At 44.3% G+C, this 19,992-nt stretch overlaps 1 protein-coding gene across 6 annotated transcripts in view; it reads right to left on the reverse strand.

The window, feature by feature from the left end:
- LOC142469922 (DNA topoisomerase I, mitochondrial-like) overlaps positions 1 to 19,992 on the reverse strand; it is a 118,676-nt gene that overhangs the window by 42,107 nt on the left and 56,577 nt on the right. For 4 of the 6 annotated variants that reach the window (XM_075576704.1, XM_075576699.1, XM_075576703.1 and 1 more), the window contains exons 2-6: positions 15,305 to 15,557; positions 14,160 to 14,212; positions 13,616 to 13,732; positions 11,972 to 12,041; positions 1,598 to 1,722 (exon numbers count right to left, since the gene is read on the reverse strand). In XM_075576704.1, the coding sequence (XP_075432819.1) occupies positions 1,598 to 1,722; positions 11,972 to 12,041; positions 13,616 to 13,732; positions 14,160 to 14,212; positions 15,305 to 15,557 (618 nt within the window). The remainder of the gene's footprint in view (positions 1 to 1,597; positions 1,723 to 11,971; positions 12,042 to 13,615; positions 13,733 to 14,159; positions 14,213 to 15,304; positions 15,558 to 19,992) is intronic. The other 2 variants (XM_075576701.1, XM_075576700.1) reach the window with 2 other exon arrangements.

Raw genomic sequence — 19,992 nt, forward strand, 5'->3', positions numbered from 1 at the left:
ACAGGCTCTGGCACACCCCTTTTTGAGCCCTGCCCTCTCTCTAGGAGTGCACCAATTGTATCTAGTGACTGCCTGGCCACATGATCTTCCCCACATAACTTTGCATCTTTAGTCCTCTTCTGCTGCACTGACAGCCATTTAGTGAACCCCCGAGCCGAATCTTCGCCGATCGGTCACAGGAGAACGGATCGATCGGCAACTTAGCTAATTACTTATCAATGTGTGTATTGTATTGATGCACATATTAAAAGGGGAAAAAAAGTATTAAAAAAAAAAATACAGCAGCTTGGACTGCTGCTTTAAACACAAGTGTAACATGGGCACCACTAACTGATTTTGTTTGTGGCTACAATTGACAGCCATTGTGATTTTCTTAAAAAAAAAAAAAAAAAAAAAAAAAAAAAGGACCACAGCATATACAGTACCTTCTGAAAAGCAATGTGTTGCAGTCCTCTCTGGCAGGAAATGGGTAAACATATTTGACTGTGCGCCTTTGCTTTCAGTAGGTGTGTGTGTGTGTGTGCGCATGTGCGTAAAACTGCAAACAGACCATAAAGCAGAGAAATATTCTCCTGCTCTATTTGATATGCAAGAAGCATCACTATGATCCCGCAACCTTTAGCTGCCGCTCCTTCACTACCTGCTTTAATCTAATGTGTTAGCCACGCAGTCATATAAGCACAATATCTGTAAGCTACAAAATCAGCAGAGGAGCAAAGAGAACTCATGTCAGATAAAAGTATTAGAGCTAGTGTTTTATATGTGTGTATAAATAGCTAAAGTCTGCACTTAATTTGCCCAACAACGAATTAGGGACAGTCCAGGTTAATGAGGAACATCGCAGAATCATGTACATCAGAATGGGAACGTGGGTCAAATTCAGAGAGATGTCTTGCTTTAGATTTATCGTTTGCAAGTTTGGATAAAAGTTGTCCTTTTACCTCACTTGGACCCAAAGTTACTAAACAGTGCATCAGTTCCAGTCAAGCAATCAGAAAATGGCCTGATCACTTTCCCATTATCTGCATTCTAACATCATACACTTTACAACGAATGGCATATCCAATGCTTTACAACGCAACCCTATGGGCCGTTTTCCGACGCCTGAATGCGTTATCCAACGCTCACCGCCACTGATTAACATGGGACTCACTTTACAACGGTTTCACTATCCAACGCTACTTCTAGAATGGATTCCGGTGGATAACCGAGGACTGCCTGCATTCATAGTGAAACGCTCTATAGGTTTATGTATTTTTGTGAAATCTTTTGTAGCTAGCCTTGGCAGTCAATGTAACTTTCTAAAAACGGCTGTATCATGTCTGTGTCAAGACCCACTTATTTCTCAACAACTTAAAGCTGCAGAGGAATGGTTTCAAATGTCTCTATTATTGTTCGAGAGATCACATGGATTATTAATTCTGACTAGGGACCATTATTTACCCCACTGTGAAAACCACAAAACACTTTACAGCCCATTCACGTGAATGGGCCATATGGTGCCTTATGGATTAGTACCGCTTAGAAAATGGGGTCCATGGTATCTCTTGTGCTCTAAAACATGTAGGGGTGGTTCTCATTCCTTTAGAATAGTTACCATCTCCAACGCATCTGCTCCTCCTCCTCCTTTTTCTTTACTTTGAGAGCAACAGCTGCATCCCTTTCTTCCTTCGTTTTCTTCTTTGGCTTACTCTCATTTTCTTCCTTTATCTTTTTTTTCTGCTTTGAAGAGAGGACACAATGAAAAGGCAGAAACATACATGCTGTACCAATATATATCCATCTCTAACCACCCACCTCCAGGCTAATCCTTAGTCTGATTGTCCCTCCACTATGCATCTGCGGATGCTGCTCCACTACCTCAAACTGATGTTGACTTCCATTGACGTTAATCACAGTTAACACTGGATCAGAATGTGATGCCCCTGATCAGTGCTTAGTGAATCCTGGCCTTAGAGTGCAAGCTCTGTGGGCCATGGATTCCTTTTCTTATGCTTTTATGTATGATTCACTTATTGTAGCCTTTGTTTTTTTAATATATTTTTTTAATTAGAAATGTATACATACAATGGAATAAGATAACGCAATAAAGAAATATAAGGTTACATCATACACATAGAAAGCCAATCAATGCTCGTCTCAGAATCCTTAAACTTAGTTGTCAACTTCCAAAATGGCTTATTCTAAATGTACTCTGTTTTCTCCTGGCCCAAGACCAATGATTCATTACCAAAGTGTATTATCTTATGTTATTTTATATACAACAATACACACAAAACAACCAGAATAGAAACTTAAAGATGGCCTTTGAGGGATGAAGGGTGACATTATCCATATGCGCATATACTGTATATTTTGTGGGGCTCAGGGGTTCCCAAAAAGAGCTTGCTGGGGTTCCGTGTGTTTGTTAACTTATTTTCAGCTGTCTCCGCTGTTGGAGGTTAGTGGCTCCTCCTTCCCAGGGTTGAAGCTTGCCCCTCCCCACTTCCCAAGTCAGCAGGTCCTTTTCATTTTACTGGATGTAGATCCAATGTTGGTCTTTCTCCCTCCTAATAGAGGTAAATGAGAATTTTAATCCTAATAGAAATATATTAGTATTTTATCTGGTAGTTTTAGGACCTGCGAACTGGGTCTGCCTTGTCGTGGCTCGCAGGGTTACAATGATTTGGCCAAAGGGTTAAACTAAATGACCCTTTTTCAAGAGAATATCTAAGTATTTTACTGTTTATTTTTGTCATATTGGATGTAGCATTGGGCTTCTCTGTCGTTTGTTGTAGACATATGCCACGCTCAGTACCTCTCCTTTTTGACACTTATATCTACTATATATTTGTGAAATCACTGTATGTCTGCGTCCCAAGGGTCAATCGCATTGGACCTTGGGCCTGTCACTCCTGCTCAGGCCATGCCCGCCCCCGCACACTTCTCATTGGCCTACGTCCAACACCAATGCCACACTGTCCCACCCCTCACTGACTCTCATTGGCCTGCGTCCAATGCCCGCCCCCGCACACCTCTCATTGGCCTGCGTCCCACCCCTCACTGACTCTCATTGGCCTGCGTCCAATGCCCGCCCCCGCACACCTCTCATTGGCCTGCGTCCAACACCAATGCCCTAATACTTCCACACTGTCCCACCCCTCACTGAGTTTTGGGAACGCTGGGGCCACGCTTCACAGCTATCAAAACCTTCACGTCTGCTACCACAGACTGCCGAATCAGGTACAGCAGTGTTTCCCAAACTGTGCGCCGCGGCGCCCTGGTGCGCCGCGGCTTGGCTAGAGGGGCGCCGCGATCAGGGCCGCCAGCAGCGGGAAACAAGGGCTGCTAGCACATTTAAAAAAAAAAAAAACCTCTGAGGGGAAGCAGAGGAGCGGTCACGTGACCGCTCCCATCCAATGGGGCTGCAGCCTGCCCGGCATTGCAACTGCAGAGCCACCAGACAGCAGCAGCACCAAGGTGTGTGTGTGTGTGTGTGTGTGTGTGTGTGTGTGTGTGTGTGTGTGTGTGTGTGTGTGTGTGTGTGTGTGTGTGTGTGTGTGTGTGTGTGTGTGTGTGTGTGTGTGTGTGTGTGTGTGTGTGTGTGTGTGTGTGTGTGTAAAACGGGCTGCAGGGTGTGTGTGAAAAACGGGCTGCAGGGTGTGTGTGTGTTGTGTGTGTGTGTGTGTGTGAGAAAAACGGGCTGCAGGGTGTGTGTGTGTGTGTGTGTGTGTGTGTGTGTGTGTGTGTGTGTGTGTGTGTGTGTGTGAAAAACGGGCTGCAGGGTGTGTGTGTATATATGTGTGGTGTGTGTGTGTGTGTATATATGTGTGTATGTGTGGTGTGTGTGTATATATATATATATATATATATATGTGGTGTATATATGTATGTGTGGTGTATATATATATATATATGTATGTATGTATGTGTGGTGTATATATATGTGTGGTGTGTGTGTGTGTGTGTGTGTGTATGTATGTATATATAGATATATATATATATGTATGTGTGATATATATATATATATATATATGTGTGTGTGTATATATGTATGTGTGGTGTATATGGATGTGTGTGGTGTGTGCGTGTGAATATATTTATCAAAGTTGCACAATGTTAATAAATAATTTATTCTCACATGTCTTTTTTTTTCATTTTTAAATATTATATAATACACACACACACACACACACACACACACACACACACACACACACACACACACAGCTACCAAGTGACAAACACACACAGTGATACCCGCCTACCAAGCGCGCTTGCTGTCTCCTCTGCCAGGACAGCGAAAAGCTCCTGGTAGAGCGAGCGGCAGCAAGCAAGAGCGAGCAGCAGCACCTAAGCGCTTACTATGTCCTAGGCCAGAGGAACTATAGCAGCGCTGATTATAGATGCAGGGGCTTTGTGCATCTGTTCAGCCCGGCTCAGCGACGCTGAGAGAGGGAGGCCCGGCGCGCACGCTGGAGGAGCAGCACCGGGAGACTGAGAGAGAGAGTGAGGTCAGAGAGAGAGTGATGTCAGAGAGAGAGAGAGTGAGGTCAGAGAGAGAGAGTGAGGTCAGAGAGAGAGAGAGAGAGGTCAGAGAGAGAGAGTGAGGTCAGAGAGAGAGAGAGAGAGAGAGTGAGGTCAGAGAGAGAGAGAGAGAGAGTGAGGTCAGAGAGAGAGAGAGAGATAGTGAGGTCAGAGAGAGATAGTGAGGTCAGAGAGAGAGTGAGGTCAGAGAGAGAGAGGGAGGTCAGAGAGAGTGAGGTCAGAGAGAGTGAGGTCAGAGAGAGTGAGAGAGAGAGTGAGGTCAGAGAGAGAGAGAGTGAGGTCAGAGAGAGAGTGAGGTCAGAGAGAGGGAGGTCAGAGAGAGAGAGTGAGGTCAGAGAGAGTGAGAGTGTGTGAGAGAGACACCAACTGCGCACTGCAACTGTTAGGTATGTATATACACCTTTGTTTTTACTTTGGGCGCCGCGTAAAAATCCTGATCGCCTTGGGGAGCCTTGAAAAAATTCTGATTGCCTTGGGGAGCCTTGAACCGAAAAAGTTTGGGAACCACTGAGGTACAGAATCTACACACAACGCACAAACACAGCACACACACACATTCACACAACACCAAACACTGCAGACTGCCTCTTCAAACCCCCCCTCCCCTCCATGCCACACATCTCCCTCCCGCAACCGGACCGCGAGGCCGCGGCCTCCACTCACACACCATGGCAACGATGTCCCTCCCCCTATCCCGCTACCTCACACAGTGTAGCTCCCGCGAACCGCACAGCACGCCACATCTCCTGCACCTCACACAGCTCCCTACCGCAACCGGACCGCCAGGCCCCCTACCCCGCTACACCATGCCACCAATGTCCCTCCCCCTATCCCGCTACCTCACACAGTGTAGCTCCCGCGGACCGCACAGCACGCCTCACATCTCCTGCACCTCACACATCTCCCTCCGCAACCGGACCGCGAGGCCCCCTACCCCGCTACACCATGCCACCAATGTCCCTCCCCCTATCCCGCTACCTCACACAGTGTAGCTCCCGCGAACCGCACAGCACGCCTCACATCTCCTGCACCTCACACATCTCCCTACCGCAACCGGACCGCGAGGCCCCCTACCCCGCTACACCATGCCACCAATGTCCCTCCCCCTATCCCGCTACCTCACACAGTGTAGCTCCCGCGGACCGCACAGCACGCCTCACATCTCCTGCACCTCACACATCTCCCTCCGCAACCGGACCGCGAGGCCCCCTACCCCGCTACACCATGCCACCAATGTCCCTCCCCCTATCCCGCTACCTCACACAGTGTAGCTCCCGCGAACCGCACAGCACGCCTCATCTCCTGCACCTCACACAGCTCCCTACCGCAACCAGACCGCGAGGCCCCCTACCCCGCTACACCATGCCACCAATGTCCCTCCCCCTATCCCGCTAGCTCACACAGTGTAGCTCCCGCGAACCGCACAGCACGCCTCACATCTCCTGCACCTCACACATCTCCCTACCGCAACCGGACCGCGAGGCCCCCTACCCCGCTACACCATGCCACCAATGTCCCTCCCCCTATCCCGCTACCTCACACAGTGTAGCTCCCGCGGACCGCACAGCACGCCTCACATCTCCTGCACCTCACACATCTCCCTCCGCAACCGGACCGCGAGGCCCCCTACCCCGCTACACCATGCCACCAATGTCCCTCCCCCTATCCCGCTACCTCACACAGTGTAGCTCCCGCGAACCGCACAGCACGCCTCATCTCCTGCACCTCACACAGCTCCCTACCGCAACCAGACCGCGAGGCCCCCTACCCCGCTACACCATGCCACCAATGTCCCTCCCCCTATCCCGCTAGCTCACACAGTGTAGCTCCCGCGAACCGCACAGCACGCCTCACATCTCCTGCACCTCACACATCTCCCTACCGCAACCGGACCGCGAGGCCCCCTACCCCGCTACACCATGCCACCAATGTCCCTCCCCCTATCCCGCTACCTCACACAGTGTAGCTCCCGCGGACCGCACAGCACGCCTCACATCTCCTGCACCTCACACATCTCCCTACCGCAACCGGACCGCGAGGCCGCGGCCTACACTCACACACCATGGCAACGATGTCCCTCCCCCTATCCCGCTACCTCACACAGTGTAGCTCCCGCGGACCGCACAGCACGCCACATCTCCTGCACCTCACACAGCTCCCTACCGCAACCGGACCGCGAGGCCGCGGCCTACACTCACACACCATGCCACCAATGTTCCTCCCCCTATCCCGCTACCTCACACAGTGTATGACAACACCTACCACTGGAAATCAGATGTTCGTTGAAATAAAATATGTTTTCCTAACTATTTTACTGTCTGTATAATGTACACAACACTCACCCACACAAAACCCCCTCATACACACACACACACACACACACGCAAACATCCTGTCATTCTATGCCACACACTACACTCAAAAACATGCCATTTTTAACATGTGTATGACCAACAACACGTACTCACACACGTCACACACACAACATGCCTCATACACACACACGCCATCACACACCAGCAACACACACACATGCTCTCACACACACCACACACCATGCCACCGATGTCACTCCCGCTATCCCGCTACCTCACACACTCTACCTCCCGCGGAACAACCAGCACGCCTGACATCTCCTGCACCTCACACATCTCCCTCCGCAACCGGACCGCGACGCCGCGGACTACAGTCAAACAGCATGCCACCAATGTCACTCCTGCTACCTCACACACTGTATGACAACACCTACCACTGAAACTCAGCTGTTCCTTACAATAAAATATGTTTTCCTAACAATTTCACTGTCTGTATAATTTATTCTAAAACACTTCTCACACCACCACTCACACACAACACTCACCCACACAAAACCCCCTCATACACACACACACACAAACATCCTGTCATTCTATGCCACACATAACAACAAATCACACCTCACCTTCACCCTCATAATACACACACTACACTCAAAAACATGCAATTTACAACATGTCTATGACCAACAACACGCACTCACACACGTCACACACACAACATGCGTCATACACACACACATGCCATCACACACGCCACATACACACATGCTCTCACACACACCACACACCATCACACACAACACACACACAAATACACAAACACATGCACACACACACGCCCTCAACCACGCAACACACGTACTCACACACACACACCAACCTCCTCTGCTGATACAACACACAAAACAACACTTCAACATAACCTTAACTACCACACACAACACAACCACCACTAAACAAACACACACACCCAACCCACTGTTCCAATTACCTACCCTTCACCATACACACTACACTGAATACAATGCACATTTACACGTCTCACCACCCACTCCCATTGCACATCAACATCCCACCACACACAAACATATACAACAACACAACACCTCCGCTACTAACACACCTAGCACAATAAATCACCTCTTCCTTTCAATAACATATTTTACACAAAACATTACTATTTACACATCTGTCTAATTTATTGCACACAAACACTCAACTAACCAACACTGACACACACACTCACACACCACACACTCACTATCACATCACACACTCACTCACACACACACCCCACACAATCAACAATCACACACAATAATTACATACACACACTATTCTGCCACACACACAGCCAACATTAACACAAAACAAAAACACACACAACATTTCAACACCTACATAAACGCACACCAAACACAAATAAATACCCCTCAATACTGTCACACTTTATCAATTTACAAACTTTTCACAGACCACAACCGGATGCCTTCAACACCTCGACGCTTCAACGCTGTGCCAAAACACACAATACAATCATTGGATCGAACTGCGCCTTGACACAACAACATCAGGAAGTATTGTAAACACAATCGCACTGAAACACTTCACTAACATCACACACAACACCTACCTCAACACACACATCAACAACTTTTAACAACACATCACAACTTACACACACACAACACCTCTACAACACCTACAATAACGCACATCACAACAACAACACCAAACACACATCTTCACAACACAAAACATGCCACCCAAAAAACACCTTCGCAAAACAAAACATACACACCCTGACAATGAACGTGACACGCACACACACACACAAATTATATGTACTGCACCACACAATGCACACACCCATTTCACACACATTGAAATCCACGCACACAATGCTAACAAACAACTCACAACGGAATACACAATAGGTCAACAACAAATCTAACATTACATCACATACACTCCTCTCAACAATGGACATTCACATCTTTCAAGAAGCATTTCCAACAATAACATTTTCAAAAATAACTACCGTAACAACTAACATACACTTCAAACATTTGCCCTCATATACATGTGCTTTCTACTACTGTTGATTTACAAACACAATTCTAACTAATATTACATAACATTGGCATCACATTACAACTTTCACATACAACATTTACACATACTTATTCACACTTCACATCCCGGGCAACGCCGGGTTTCTCAGCTAGTACATATATATTTTATAACCATCACAAATACAATTTCTGTGACAAAACAGTGACACAAAGAAGTTTCACTTAAAATGTGCGTGCTCTACACACACACACACACACACACACACACACACACACACACACACACACACACACACACACCACCGGTTTTCATCATTTATTCATGTTTTTTTCACTTCATATATAAAAAGTTAAATATATTAAAATAATATTCTTAATCTTTATTAAAATCTATATCTGGCGCTCCTAGTATATCTCACAATAGACACTTTGCACTTTACCAAAGTATATTCGGTAAATAATTGATTAATAATTCTTTATTGTATATATACACGCACAGTATACCGCTATATATGTATCGCTAGAGTTTTAGTTTTATTTTCAAGAATAATCATGCTGAAAAAGCCATAAACAGATTATAAAAGTCCAAATAGCACAATTTTTTTTTTTTTTTAAGAAATGCGTTTTCTTCTGTAAAATGAAAACTTTTTTTATGCAAGAGAAAATGTTCTGCAAAACATTTGGCTTGTTCTCACAAGCTTTGTACTTTTAAATGACTCGTACAAGTAAAAAAAGAACAGTTAGGAGCTTCACTTCAGAAAGCATGAACATTAAGAAACATGGCAAGCCAGCCATGGCTGTAGAAATAATGGACATTTCTTTCTTTTGACTCAGAAACATGGTGCGTATGGTTTTCTAGCTTAAATATTTTTGCCCCTGCACGTTGCATTTAGGAGCAATAGCAGGCTTGCCAGATTCATTTTCTTAATGCCTTACATGGCATGACATATTATTAAAAAGCATTAACTTCTGGGGGAAACTATAAACCTTTGTCCGACACGGAAAACACTTGTACAAAGTGAGTACAAATTGGGGGGTTTTGCAGAGGAAATAAAAGACTCCAGACATTATGAAGAGCTTACATAACTCATTAAACGTGCCTCTCCCGTGTGCCTTTTGTGTGTTCTTCTGCATCTATTTTTTTTAGTCCCATTACTTTGTGATAAACTGTGCCCTTTTTGGAGTAATTTGATGGACTACAAAATAAATAAGCTTTGTGGAAAGGTGGAGTGCAGACCCCTTCACAAGCAAAGGTGCAGTTCAACATATATTAAAATTCAGTAAGTTACCCTGCAAATGTCCCAACTATACATTAGTACTCATTTTTTGCCAATTTATTTGTGGTTACAATACATTTGTGAAATAGCAATGCACAGCAGATTTGGGATGAAACTTTTCCAACATAGATTTTCTTTGTTCCAGTTGACTGTATTTTGCAATATGATCACAATTGTTTCCTATTGTTCAGTTAAATTAACCTGCAGCAGCAAGGTAAGCCAAGACATTCCTGCTCTGATTTGGCATTGTAATGACAATTACTGCCTGGAATTTTTACCAATTAGAGCCGGGATTTGTACAATTAGGCCTATAGTTAACTGTACACAACTGCTTCATACTACAATATATTACTGTTTTGTAGAAAACTCCTATATTCCCATTGAACTTTTTTGCTGCAAGCTTGGCCTGGATGTCAACCGTATTGCTTTTAGTAAACATCAGACAGATTTCTAATTGGAACTCATTTTCGACATAGATGGTCTAGGAATGACAGCGAATGACCACAGGGCAGCAACCTTCCCTCCCACCGCCTCAACTGAATCTTATTCCACTCATGTTCATGGCTGTGAACGTGATCTCCTCTGGAAACAAGTAAAACAGTAATGGTATCTACTGTCAGGACCGGCAACAGATTTTCCTGCTTCCCCCCGCCCGTGTCGGCAGTCTTACGAGCCTCCCCAATTTCACACTTATTTCCCCCTCTTCCCATGTATTTTTCTCACCCCCTGTCTCACTCTCTCCCCTTTTCCCTCACTCCCTCTCTCACACCTCCTTTCATCTCCCCCACCTACATCAAATTGCCCCCCCTCACTCAATCCTGCTCCCTTAACCCCACTCTATACACTCATTCCCTCCTCCTCGGCCACACGCACAATCCCCCCCCCCCCATAAAAAATACAAATACCAAAAAACAACCCCAAATACATAATGCTCCCCCCACCCCCAAAACACAAAAATACACCCCCCCCCCCCAAGTACATACACAAAAGACCCCCACGCCCCAAAATACATACAAGAACCCCCCCACCCTTTGTCCGTCTGCCGGTCCTCTCGTTGCCACCGGGCCCCGGCTCTCCCCAGCTGCGGGCCTCCCACACTGGTCTCACGCAAGCCGCTCTCTCATGCAAGGCGTGCGCCGACATCAGAGGCTCGGCGCAGGACATTGAGGGGAGGCCCGCAGCTGGGGAGGTAACGAGAGGACCGGCAGCCGGACAAAAATCTCCAGCACCGGCTGGCATGCCCCCCCGTAGCCACCTGGCCCGGGACACTAGTCCCTGTGTCCCCCCCCCCCTGTTGCAGCCCTGTCTACTGGACCTCACAAGTGCCAACATTTTGTCCTGACCCACGAGACATGCATTGGTGTGCTCAACAAAGTGTTGATATTCATCCGTATAGCCTCTACCAGGCTCTCCCCAAAACAAATAAGCAAAGTCAAGCACTTCAGGTGGGAGGCGAAGCTGGGGACAACTGCAACATGCAGCTGACGGGTTTGAGGAGCATCTTTGTATTTGATGGTTAAAATAATGTTGGGGGGGAGGGGTGAATGAAAAATCAGCAAATTTCAAAAACTGCAGAAGTCAGAAAAAGCCAACACTCAATAGCTCGTATAGAAAATGTATAATACACACACACACACACACACACACACACACACACACACACACACACACACACACACTTTGATATACACACACACACCTTACACACCACTAAATAGAATAGTAAATCTTACCTGTAATTTGCTATTTACTTTAGAATGTAACAAGCTCTCACCTCGGCATTCTGATTCTCCTTGAGTTTTTGTTTCTTTTCACGGTCTGTTTTTATTTTCTTTTTCTTCGATCTGCAAAGACAAAGAGTATGTGTTATTTTTTTATCAGAAATTCCCCATGTGTTGAATTTCAATAATGCAAAAAATAGATTGCATTAAGCGGATTTAAATGACATGAATATCGTTCGGTCAAAAAAAAAAAACTCATACAGTTTCTATTTTCCAGCGTCTGGCAAAATAGATTTTCTTTAAAGCATTAGGGCCAATTTAAATGAAAATCCTCGTGTAGTGACAGCTCTCTCTTATTTTCAGTTTTGGATTATTTTATTTTGCCATTAAAAGTGTGTGGTGTTTTTGCTGTATGTGGCTCCCCACTTCTAAAGAGTCTGTTTATTTCCGATGCCGCGAGATACCAACATTCGTGAAGTGATCAGATCTTCAACAAAATACATTGGAGGATTATATAGATCGTAAATAAAAAGCATAGCACGATTCACTATGCTTTCCATGAAAACGAGATGATTAAATTCTACTAGAAGAACTGATCATATTCTGAACTGAAACCCAGAATCCCTATTCTGGCAAGACCTACGGTACATGAACTGGAAGTACTGTATCCCAATGGGATTCTGCTCTAACAGGTCATGTAATAATGTCAGATTCCTGCAGTAATGGGACAGAACCATTATAGGAGGCTTTTCAAATTGCAACATAATATTGTTTGCTGGCACAACTCTAAGGCCTGGGACATAGTAGGTTTGTCAGTGCGGAGGCGCGCTGAGGCTCAGGGAAAGCGGTGCTTTCCTTGGCCTTACACAGCGCACCGTCCGTGGGCGTGTCAGGGGCGGGTCTGGGGGTGGGCCAGTGACGTCATGGAGCTGGTTCGCCCTCATTGGGCGAACCGCTCACGTGACCGGCCCTGCGCTCCGGTGAGCGCCAAATTTCAAAACTCCGTCAGACACACGCTTCCCCAAGCGTGTGGGCGCGTGCGCGAGCCCCTGCTAAAGCCGCTCTCATTGCGGCTGCAGGGGCTCAGTGCCGAGCAGCAGCACGCCTCAGCACGGGTCAGCGCATAAGCGCTGACCATGCCCGAGGCCTAAACCTTTTCACATTTTACCAGCATTAAGAGAAAGCAGATTAAAAGCAAGGGGACCACCCTGCTCCAAACTGGCCCTTTAACCGCAATATTGATCTATAGTGTAACGTTTACACGGATCTATAGTGTAACTGTTACACGTTTGCGGTGCGCAAACTGTGGGAGACTTTATTGGGGGGCGCAGGCTGCACAGCGGTTACAGAGGCCCCACGCTAAGAGCGTGAGGCCTCTGTAAATTTACTTACCGGCTTCTTGTCCACGCGGCGTCAAATGACGCGCGTTACCATGGAGACGTGACGGCAAATGACGCCGTGGGTCACATGACCCCGCAGCGTCATTTGACGCATTATTAGAGGCGAGGGTGGGCGCGACAGAGGAGGCAGCAGGTAAAGGGGGCGCTGGGAGTTTGCGCACCGCTGGTGTAACCCATACCCCTAACCAGCATGTCGTGCTGTCCTATACTGTTCAAGCATAGATATAAAGTAATACTGCACATTAGGGATCTGTTTGTAAATCAGAACTCTGTTTCTAGTGCTGGAACCAATGATACCTAAAATCTTCCTCCTCTTCTGCTGCTTCTTCTTTCCTTGCTCTTTTTTTTCCCTTACTCTCTTTTTGCACACGAACGAAGTCTTGATCTCCAGGCTCCACTTTCACCGTTATTGAACTGAAAGAATACAGTAACAGCAATACAACATAACATCTCAGAAATATTAGGTCCCCAGTTTGTCACGGAGAACTTTCAATCAGGCCCTGACCCCTCCCCGCGTATGAGACTGCAACACAGGAGAAACACAGAGGGAGGAGAGTGACTGTGTGCGCGCGCGCGCGCGCGCGCACGTGCGTACAGAGCAAGAGTAGGGCCTGTAGTGCGCGGAGAGGTGTGTGTAGCGAAAGCGTGGTTGTAGAGTGTTTGAAATAAAAAAAAAGCATACTGTAAATGTAGCCTGTAAGAGTAATCATCCCCTCTGAACAGGGCATTACTGTCCAATAACACCCTGGCTGGGTTTAACCCAAAATCTTCCAGCCAGGGTGTTATTGGACAGTAATGCCTTGCTCAGAGGGATTTCTTAAATACCTTGTATACCATTTACCTTGCCAAGTTGTTTTCCTGCTTAACATTCTGGAGCACAGGTTGACTATTTGTCTAAAAGAGAATACAGTTTATTATAGGCTAAAGCAGTAAAATTCAGGGCATTATTGAATACCCTGCTCTCTGATTGGTTAAAATTCCGGGCACAGTAATGCCCTGAATTTCAGCAGCTTGCAAAATGCAGTTTTCAATCTGTTTATTTCCAGCCAATCAGCTTTCAGAACAGCTGAGACAGGGCAGGGGATTGGTTTGAATTAAGTAAAAGCTCTGAGACATGGCAGGGGATTGGTCAAAAAGTATCAGCCACGGTTTGACTCCTCCCCCTCCCGAGCTGACAGATTTTCTGAGCAGATTCAGTTGAATTGAGGGGGGAGGGGAGGGAGAGAGATTGCAAAGAAGTAAGTGTGTTGTGTATAGAGGTGCAGTGTTGTGCTGTGTTGTGTGTAGAGCTGGGGGGAGAGTGCAAAGTTTAGTAAGTGGCTGCATTTTTTATTGTGGCTGCAGTGTGTGTGTGTTGTGCAGTTGTATGTGTAGCAGCAGTTTGTGTGAGTGTAGAGCTGGTGTGTGTGTGTATGTATGTGTGTGTGTGTGTGTGTATAGAGCTCCAGTGTGTGTGTGTGTGTGTCAGTAGCAGTGTTTATGGGTGTAGCATGTGTGTGTAGCAGCAGAGTTTGCGTGTATGTAGAGCTGCTGTATGTGTAGAGGTGCTGTGTTGTGTGTGGTGTGCTGTTTTGTGTGTGAGCTGCTGTGTGTGTATGTACACAGAGGGGGCGGAGGTGTGTGGATATAGATATCTGTAGTGTAAGTGTATATAGAGGTGGTTTCATGTATTTACCATTTTATTTTAATAAAAAAATCTATTTAACTATACAAAAGTGTCTATTATTTATGAAATAAACCTACATTTAGCCTTTAATAGTAATAATCCCCTCAGAACAGGGCATTACTGGCCAATTATGCCCTGGCTGGGTTAAAGTCCCTCGGCTTCGCCTCGGGCCTTCAACTCTTCTAGCCAGGGCATTATTGGCCAGTAATGCCCTGTTCTTCAGGGATTATTACTTAATTAAAAGTTAGGACATATATTTGATAGGCTATACAAAAAACACACAAAACATCTTAATCTCATAGCACATTCCAATGAAGTACCTTGTTTTTCGCACTAACTTTCTCCTTATCTTGTTTTACCTTTCCCTTTCTAGAATTTTCTTTTCCTTTTTTTTCTTTTTTCTTTTCTCCATTATTTTTCCCCACCGGCATGTCATTTAAATCTTCCTTCTTGGCATTCTTGTCCACGTCTGCTTTATGTTCTCGCTTCTTTTTCTTCTTGTCTTTCAGGTTCTCAGAGACTTCCTGGAAGGGATCTAGTTCTTCACTTGTCAGCGTTCCCTGCATCATTGTGCTAGGATAGAAGACAAAATGTGATCAGACCGACCCAAATTTACTAATTATAGATAAATAGCTCTGAGTGTTTGGTGCAACCTATTATCAATCACAATTCTGCAGCACTCCAAAAACCACATGTACTGATAGAAGAAATCAAGTACAAATAAAAAACTTAATTTACATTCATCTTCTAAAAAGGTACTGTAAGGAAAACTCCCATTCCTCACTTCCCAGCCATTCTATACACCCTAATCAGATTAACAACGGCACCATTATGGGGTATGTTCACTAGAGTACAATTGGCATAACCTATTGACGATTTTACAGAACAGTGAAGATTTTCAATCAAGGAGACAAGTGAGCGAGGAATTAAATAATTATGGTGCAGTCAGAGCTCAGCAAGACTTTGATGATAAATAAAAGGTGCAACCACGATCAAGAAAAAACACACTTTTATCCTTCCCCCCTTTTATAAAATGGCCATAGCCAAATTCCCAAGGAAAACTTTTGCAATGATCAGGCTTCACTGGCCCAATTCCATATTAGTCTCCGTTTGGTGGTTTCCACCAGCCCCAGTTTGTGCTAGATAGTGTATTTCAATCGTTTAGAGCATGTCATGGAAAACTGCAAAAAGTCAGCCTGACTTCAATAGTAGGGAAACTACTTGAAGGTTTAATACGGGATAATATTCAGGAATACCTAATGGAAAACAAAATTATTAGTAATACTCAGCATGGATTTATGAAGGATAGATCTTGCCAAACTAACCTTATTTGTTTCTTTGAGGAGGTAAGTAGGAATTTAGACCAGGGTAATGCAGTTGATGTGGTCTACTTAGATTTTGCAAAGGCTTTTGATACGGTTTCACACAAGAGGTTGGTGTACAAAATAAAGAAAGTTGGACTCAGTAATAATATATGCACCTGGATTGAAAACTGGTTAAAGGATAGACAACAGAGGGTTGTCGTAAATGGAACTTTTTCAGGTTGGGCTAAAGTCGTGAGTGGAGTACCTCAGGGATCGGTACTGGGACCCCTGCTTTTTAACTTGTTTATTAATGACCTTGAGGTTGGGATCGAGAGCAAAGTCTCCATCTTTGCTGATGTTACTAAATTGTGTAAGGTAATTGAATCAGAGCAGGATGTAATTTCTCTTCAGAAGGACTTGGAGAGACTGAAAACGTGGGCAGGTAAATGGCAGATGAGGTTTAAAACAGATAAATGTAAGGTTATGCATTTGGGATACAAGAATAAAAAGGCGACTTACAAATTAAATGGAGATATATTGGGGGAATCCTTGATGGAGAAGGATTTAGGAGTTCTTGTAGACAGCAGGCTTAGCAATAGTGCCCAATGTCATGCAGTAGCTGCAAAGGCAAACAAGATCTTATCTTGCATCAAACGGGCAATGGATGGAAGGGAAGTAAACATAATTATGCCCCTTTACAAAGCATTAGTAAGACCACACCTTGAATATGGAGTACAATTTTGGGCACCAATCCTAAGAAAAGACATTATGGAACTAGAGAGAGTGCAGAGAAGAGCCACCAAATTAATAAAGGGGATTGACATTCTAACTTATGAGGAGAGGCTAGCTAAATTAGATTTATTTACATTAGAAAAGAGGCGTCTAAGAAGGGATATGATAACTATATACTGTGGTTGACAAATCACCAAAAAATCTACTCGCCACACATAAAAAATCTACTCGCCACCTAGTACCAAACGTGTGCTGCTTGGGCCAATATTTACTCGCCCGGGGGTTAAATCCACTCGCCCGGGGCGAGCAAATGTATAGGTTTGTCGAACACTGACTATATACAAATATATTCAGGGACAATACAAGGAGCTTTCAAAAGAACTATTCATCCCACGGGCAGTACAAAAGGACTCGGGCCATCCCTTAAGGTTGCAGGAAAGGAAATTTCACCAGCAACAAAGGAAAGGGTTCTTTACAGTAAAGGCAGTTAAAATGTGGAATTCATTACCCATGGAGACTGTGATGGCAGATACAATAGATTTGTTCAAAAAAAGATTGGACATCTTTTTAGATGGGAAAGGTATACAGGGATATCCCAAATAAGTATACATGGGAAGGATGTTGATCCAGGGATTAATCCGATTGCCAATTCTTGGAGTCAGGAAGGAATTAATTTTTCCCCTTAATGGGGTTTTTTGTTTGCCTTCCTCTGGATCAATAAGTATAGATATAGGATAAAGTATCTGTTGTCTAAATTTAGCATAGGTTGAACTTGATGGACGGAAGTCTTTTTTCAACCTCATCTACTATGCAACTATGTAACTTTAGTGTTGTGAATTAACTCTTTAAAAGTTTCCTTTGAGCCATGACCCATAGTCAGTCTGCTTGAAGACTTCAAAAATATTGAACGTATGCCTGCTAAAGACATACAAGATGTTCTGTTACCATGTAACTTGTGCAAGGACATGTGGCAGAATTGTAAAATATAATGCTGTTAATACAGAAAACTGTCCATTCTAAATGTATCAAAAATAATCCAGACAGAAGTATCAATGCAATAAACTAAAATTACAATAACTGGCACGTTCCAACAGCCCACAACTCCAACCAAATTCACGGTTTATCCTGTTATCCCTATACAACAAACCTGAAAGAATCTTCAGGTGTCTTATGAAGTACAGTTGCAATTTATCCATATGTACTAAACCACATTATACTGTATATGTGGATAATCTCACCCATAAATTAACTCAGACTTGGTTACCACTGTTGACAAATCGGCTTCTAAAAAGCATTTGCACATATGCGCTGTCCCAAATAAATGCTTTACAAAAGCGCCATTCACTTTCTGCTAGCAAAGAATTGAAGTATGCTTTGTAGAGTGATTATGAAGCTTGTTTTTGCAAAATACAACCATAAAAATTAATTTGCATAATTGTCAATTTCCTATAAGCATTTTAATTAAATTGTCAGCCTTTTCAAGGTTTACTCTCAGTGCAGTTCTTCTGTCATCTTCTCGTTAAACTGGATTTTCATTAGTTTCTTCCTGATCCTCGTGGCTTTGTTCCCAGCTCCTGTCCCTATGGTGCTACTGTACATAGATCAAAGCCCACACAAGACTGTTTTGTCTCCGTAACTGTGATCATGTTTTCAGCCCATCATTGCACTCTCTTGATGAATGAAGAGTTATATTAGTACCGCTAGGAGATACTAGATACCTCCTTACTGTCACAGTGTGTTAACCAGGCTCTCAATAAACGGTTAAGCCTGTTTGTTTACCTCTGATCCATGTATTGGGGTTCAAGAGTGTCAGCTCTTGAGCCCAACCGTTGTACATGTCTACTGTGTAAATGTGCGACAATAAAGAATGTGTATGTTTTGCCTTTCCATGGATGCCAGCATGCAGGGATTGCTAGGGTAGGAGTTTCAAGGGGGGTTTTGGTGGGAAGAACGTACAGAGACAGTAGGACATTCTGGTAAGTGCGTCTGCAGGGGGCCCAAGGTCTATGTATGAGGTGTAAAGTATCAACCATGGAGCTACTCATACTCATTTTGGCTCTGAACAATAATAAAATAAAGGAATACTTTTAACATAACATGAAGCAGGCTTGAAATAGTTCTGCCTGCATTGCATGGTGACATTTCCCTGAAGGCCATATCACTCGCAACAATCATAATTGCTAGACACAGAGGTAGTAATCATCAACAAGGTCTTGTAAACGTGATAATAATTAACTATGATACAGTGAGATACACATCACACTGACCCATGAGCTTACTTACCTGTGTCAAAGCAGCATATAAACGATACTTTTTCTATTTTTGTTACATGTTGAAACTTTCCAAATCCTTAATTTTACCATTTTATATTTCAAAAGTACAATGTTCGGCAAGGGCATAAAAATAACAATGATGAATTCTCACAAACAGGAAAACAATGATCCTAAAAACACAAGCAAAGTTACAAAAGAATGGCTGCAGAAGAAGAAATTCTGCGTTATAGAATGGTCTGGTCAAAGTCCGGACCTAAACCCCATTGAAATGTGGCAGGACCTGAAGCGAGCTGTCCATGCAAGGAAGCCCTCAAATGTCGCTGAGTTTAAGCAGTTCTGTAAGGAGGAATGGGCCAAAATGCCTCAAACCCCATGTGAGAGACTGACCAGCAGTTACAGGACATGCGCAGTTGAAGTCACTGCTGTTCAAGGGGGCGCCACCAGCTACTGAATCTAAAGGGTCACATACTTTTTCCGCACATAGATAGTGACGGTTTAATCATTTGTAAACAAATAAATGATGAAAAAGTATCATTTTTTGGTGTCATTTGTTTGATCTGGTTATCTGTAGCTATTATTAGGTCTTAGATTAAGAGCTAGAAACATTTAGGTTTGAAAATCCTAAAGGTTTCACAAACTTTTTCTCGCCACTGTAAATCAGAATACAAACACTGCTTCTAATGTAACATGGAAGGGATT

This window comes from Ascaphus truei, chromosome 19, assembly GCF_040206685.1.
Source record: "Ascaphus truei isolate aAscTru1 chromosome 19, aAscTru1.hap1, whole genome shotgun sequence".
Lineage (NCBI taxonomy): Eukaryota > Metazoa > Chordata > Amphibia > Anura > Ascaphidae > Ascaphus > Ascaphus truei.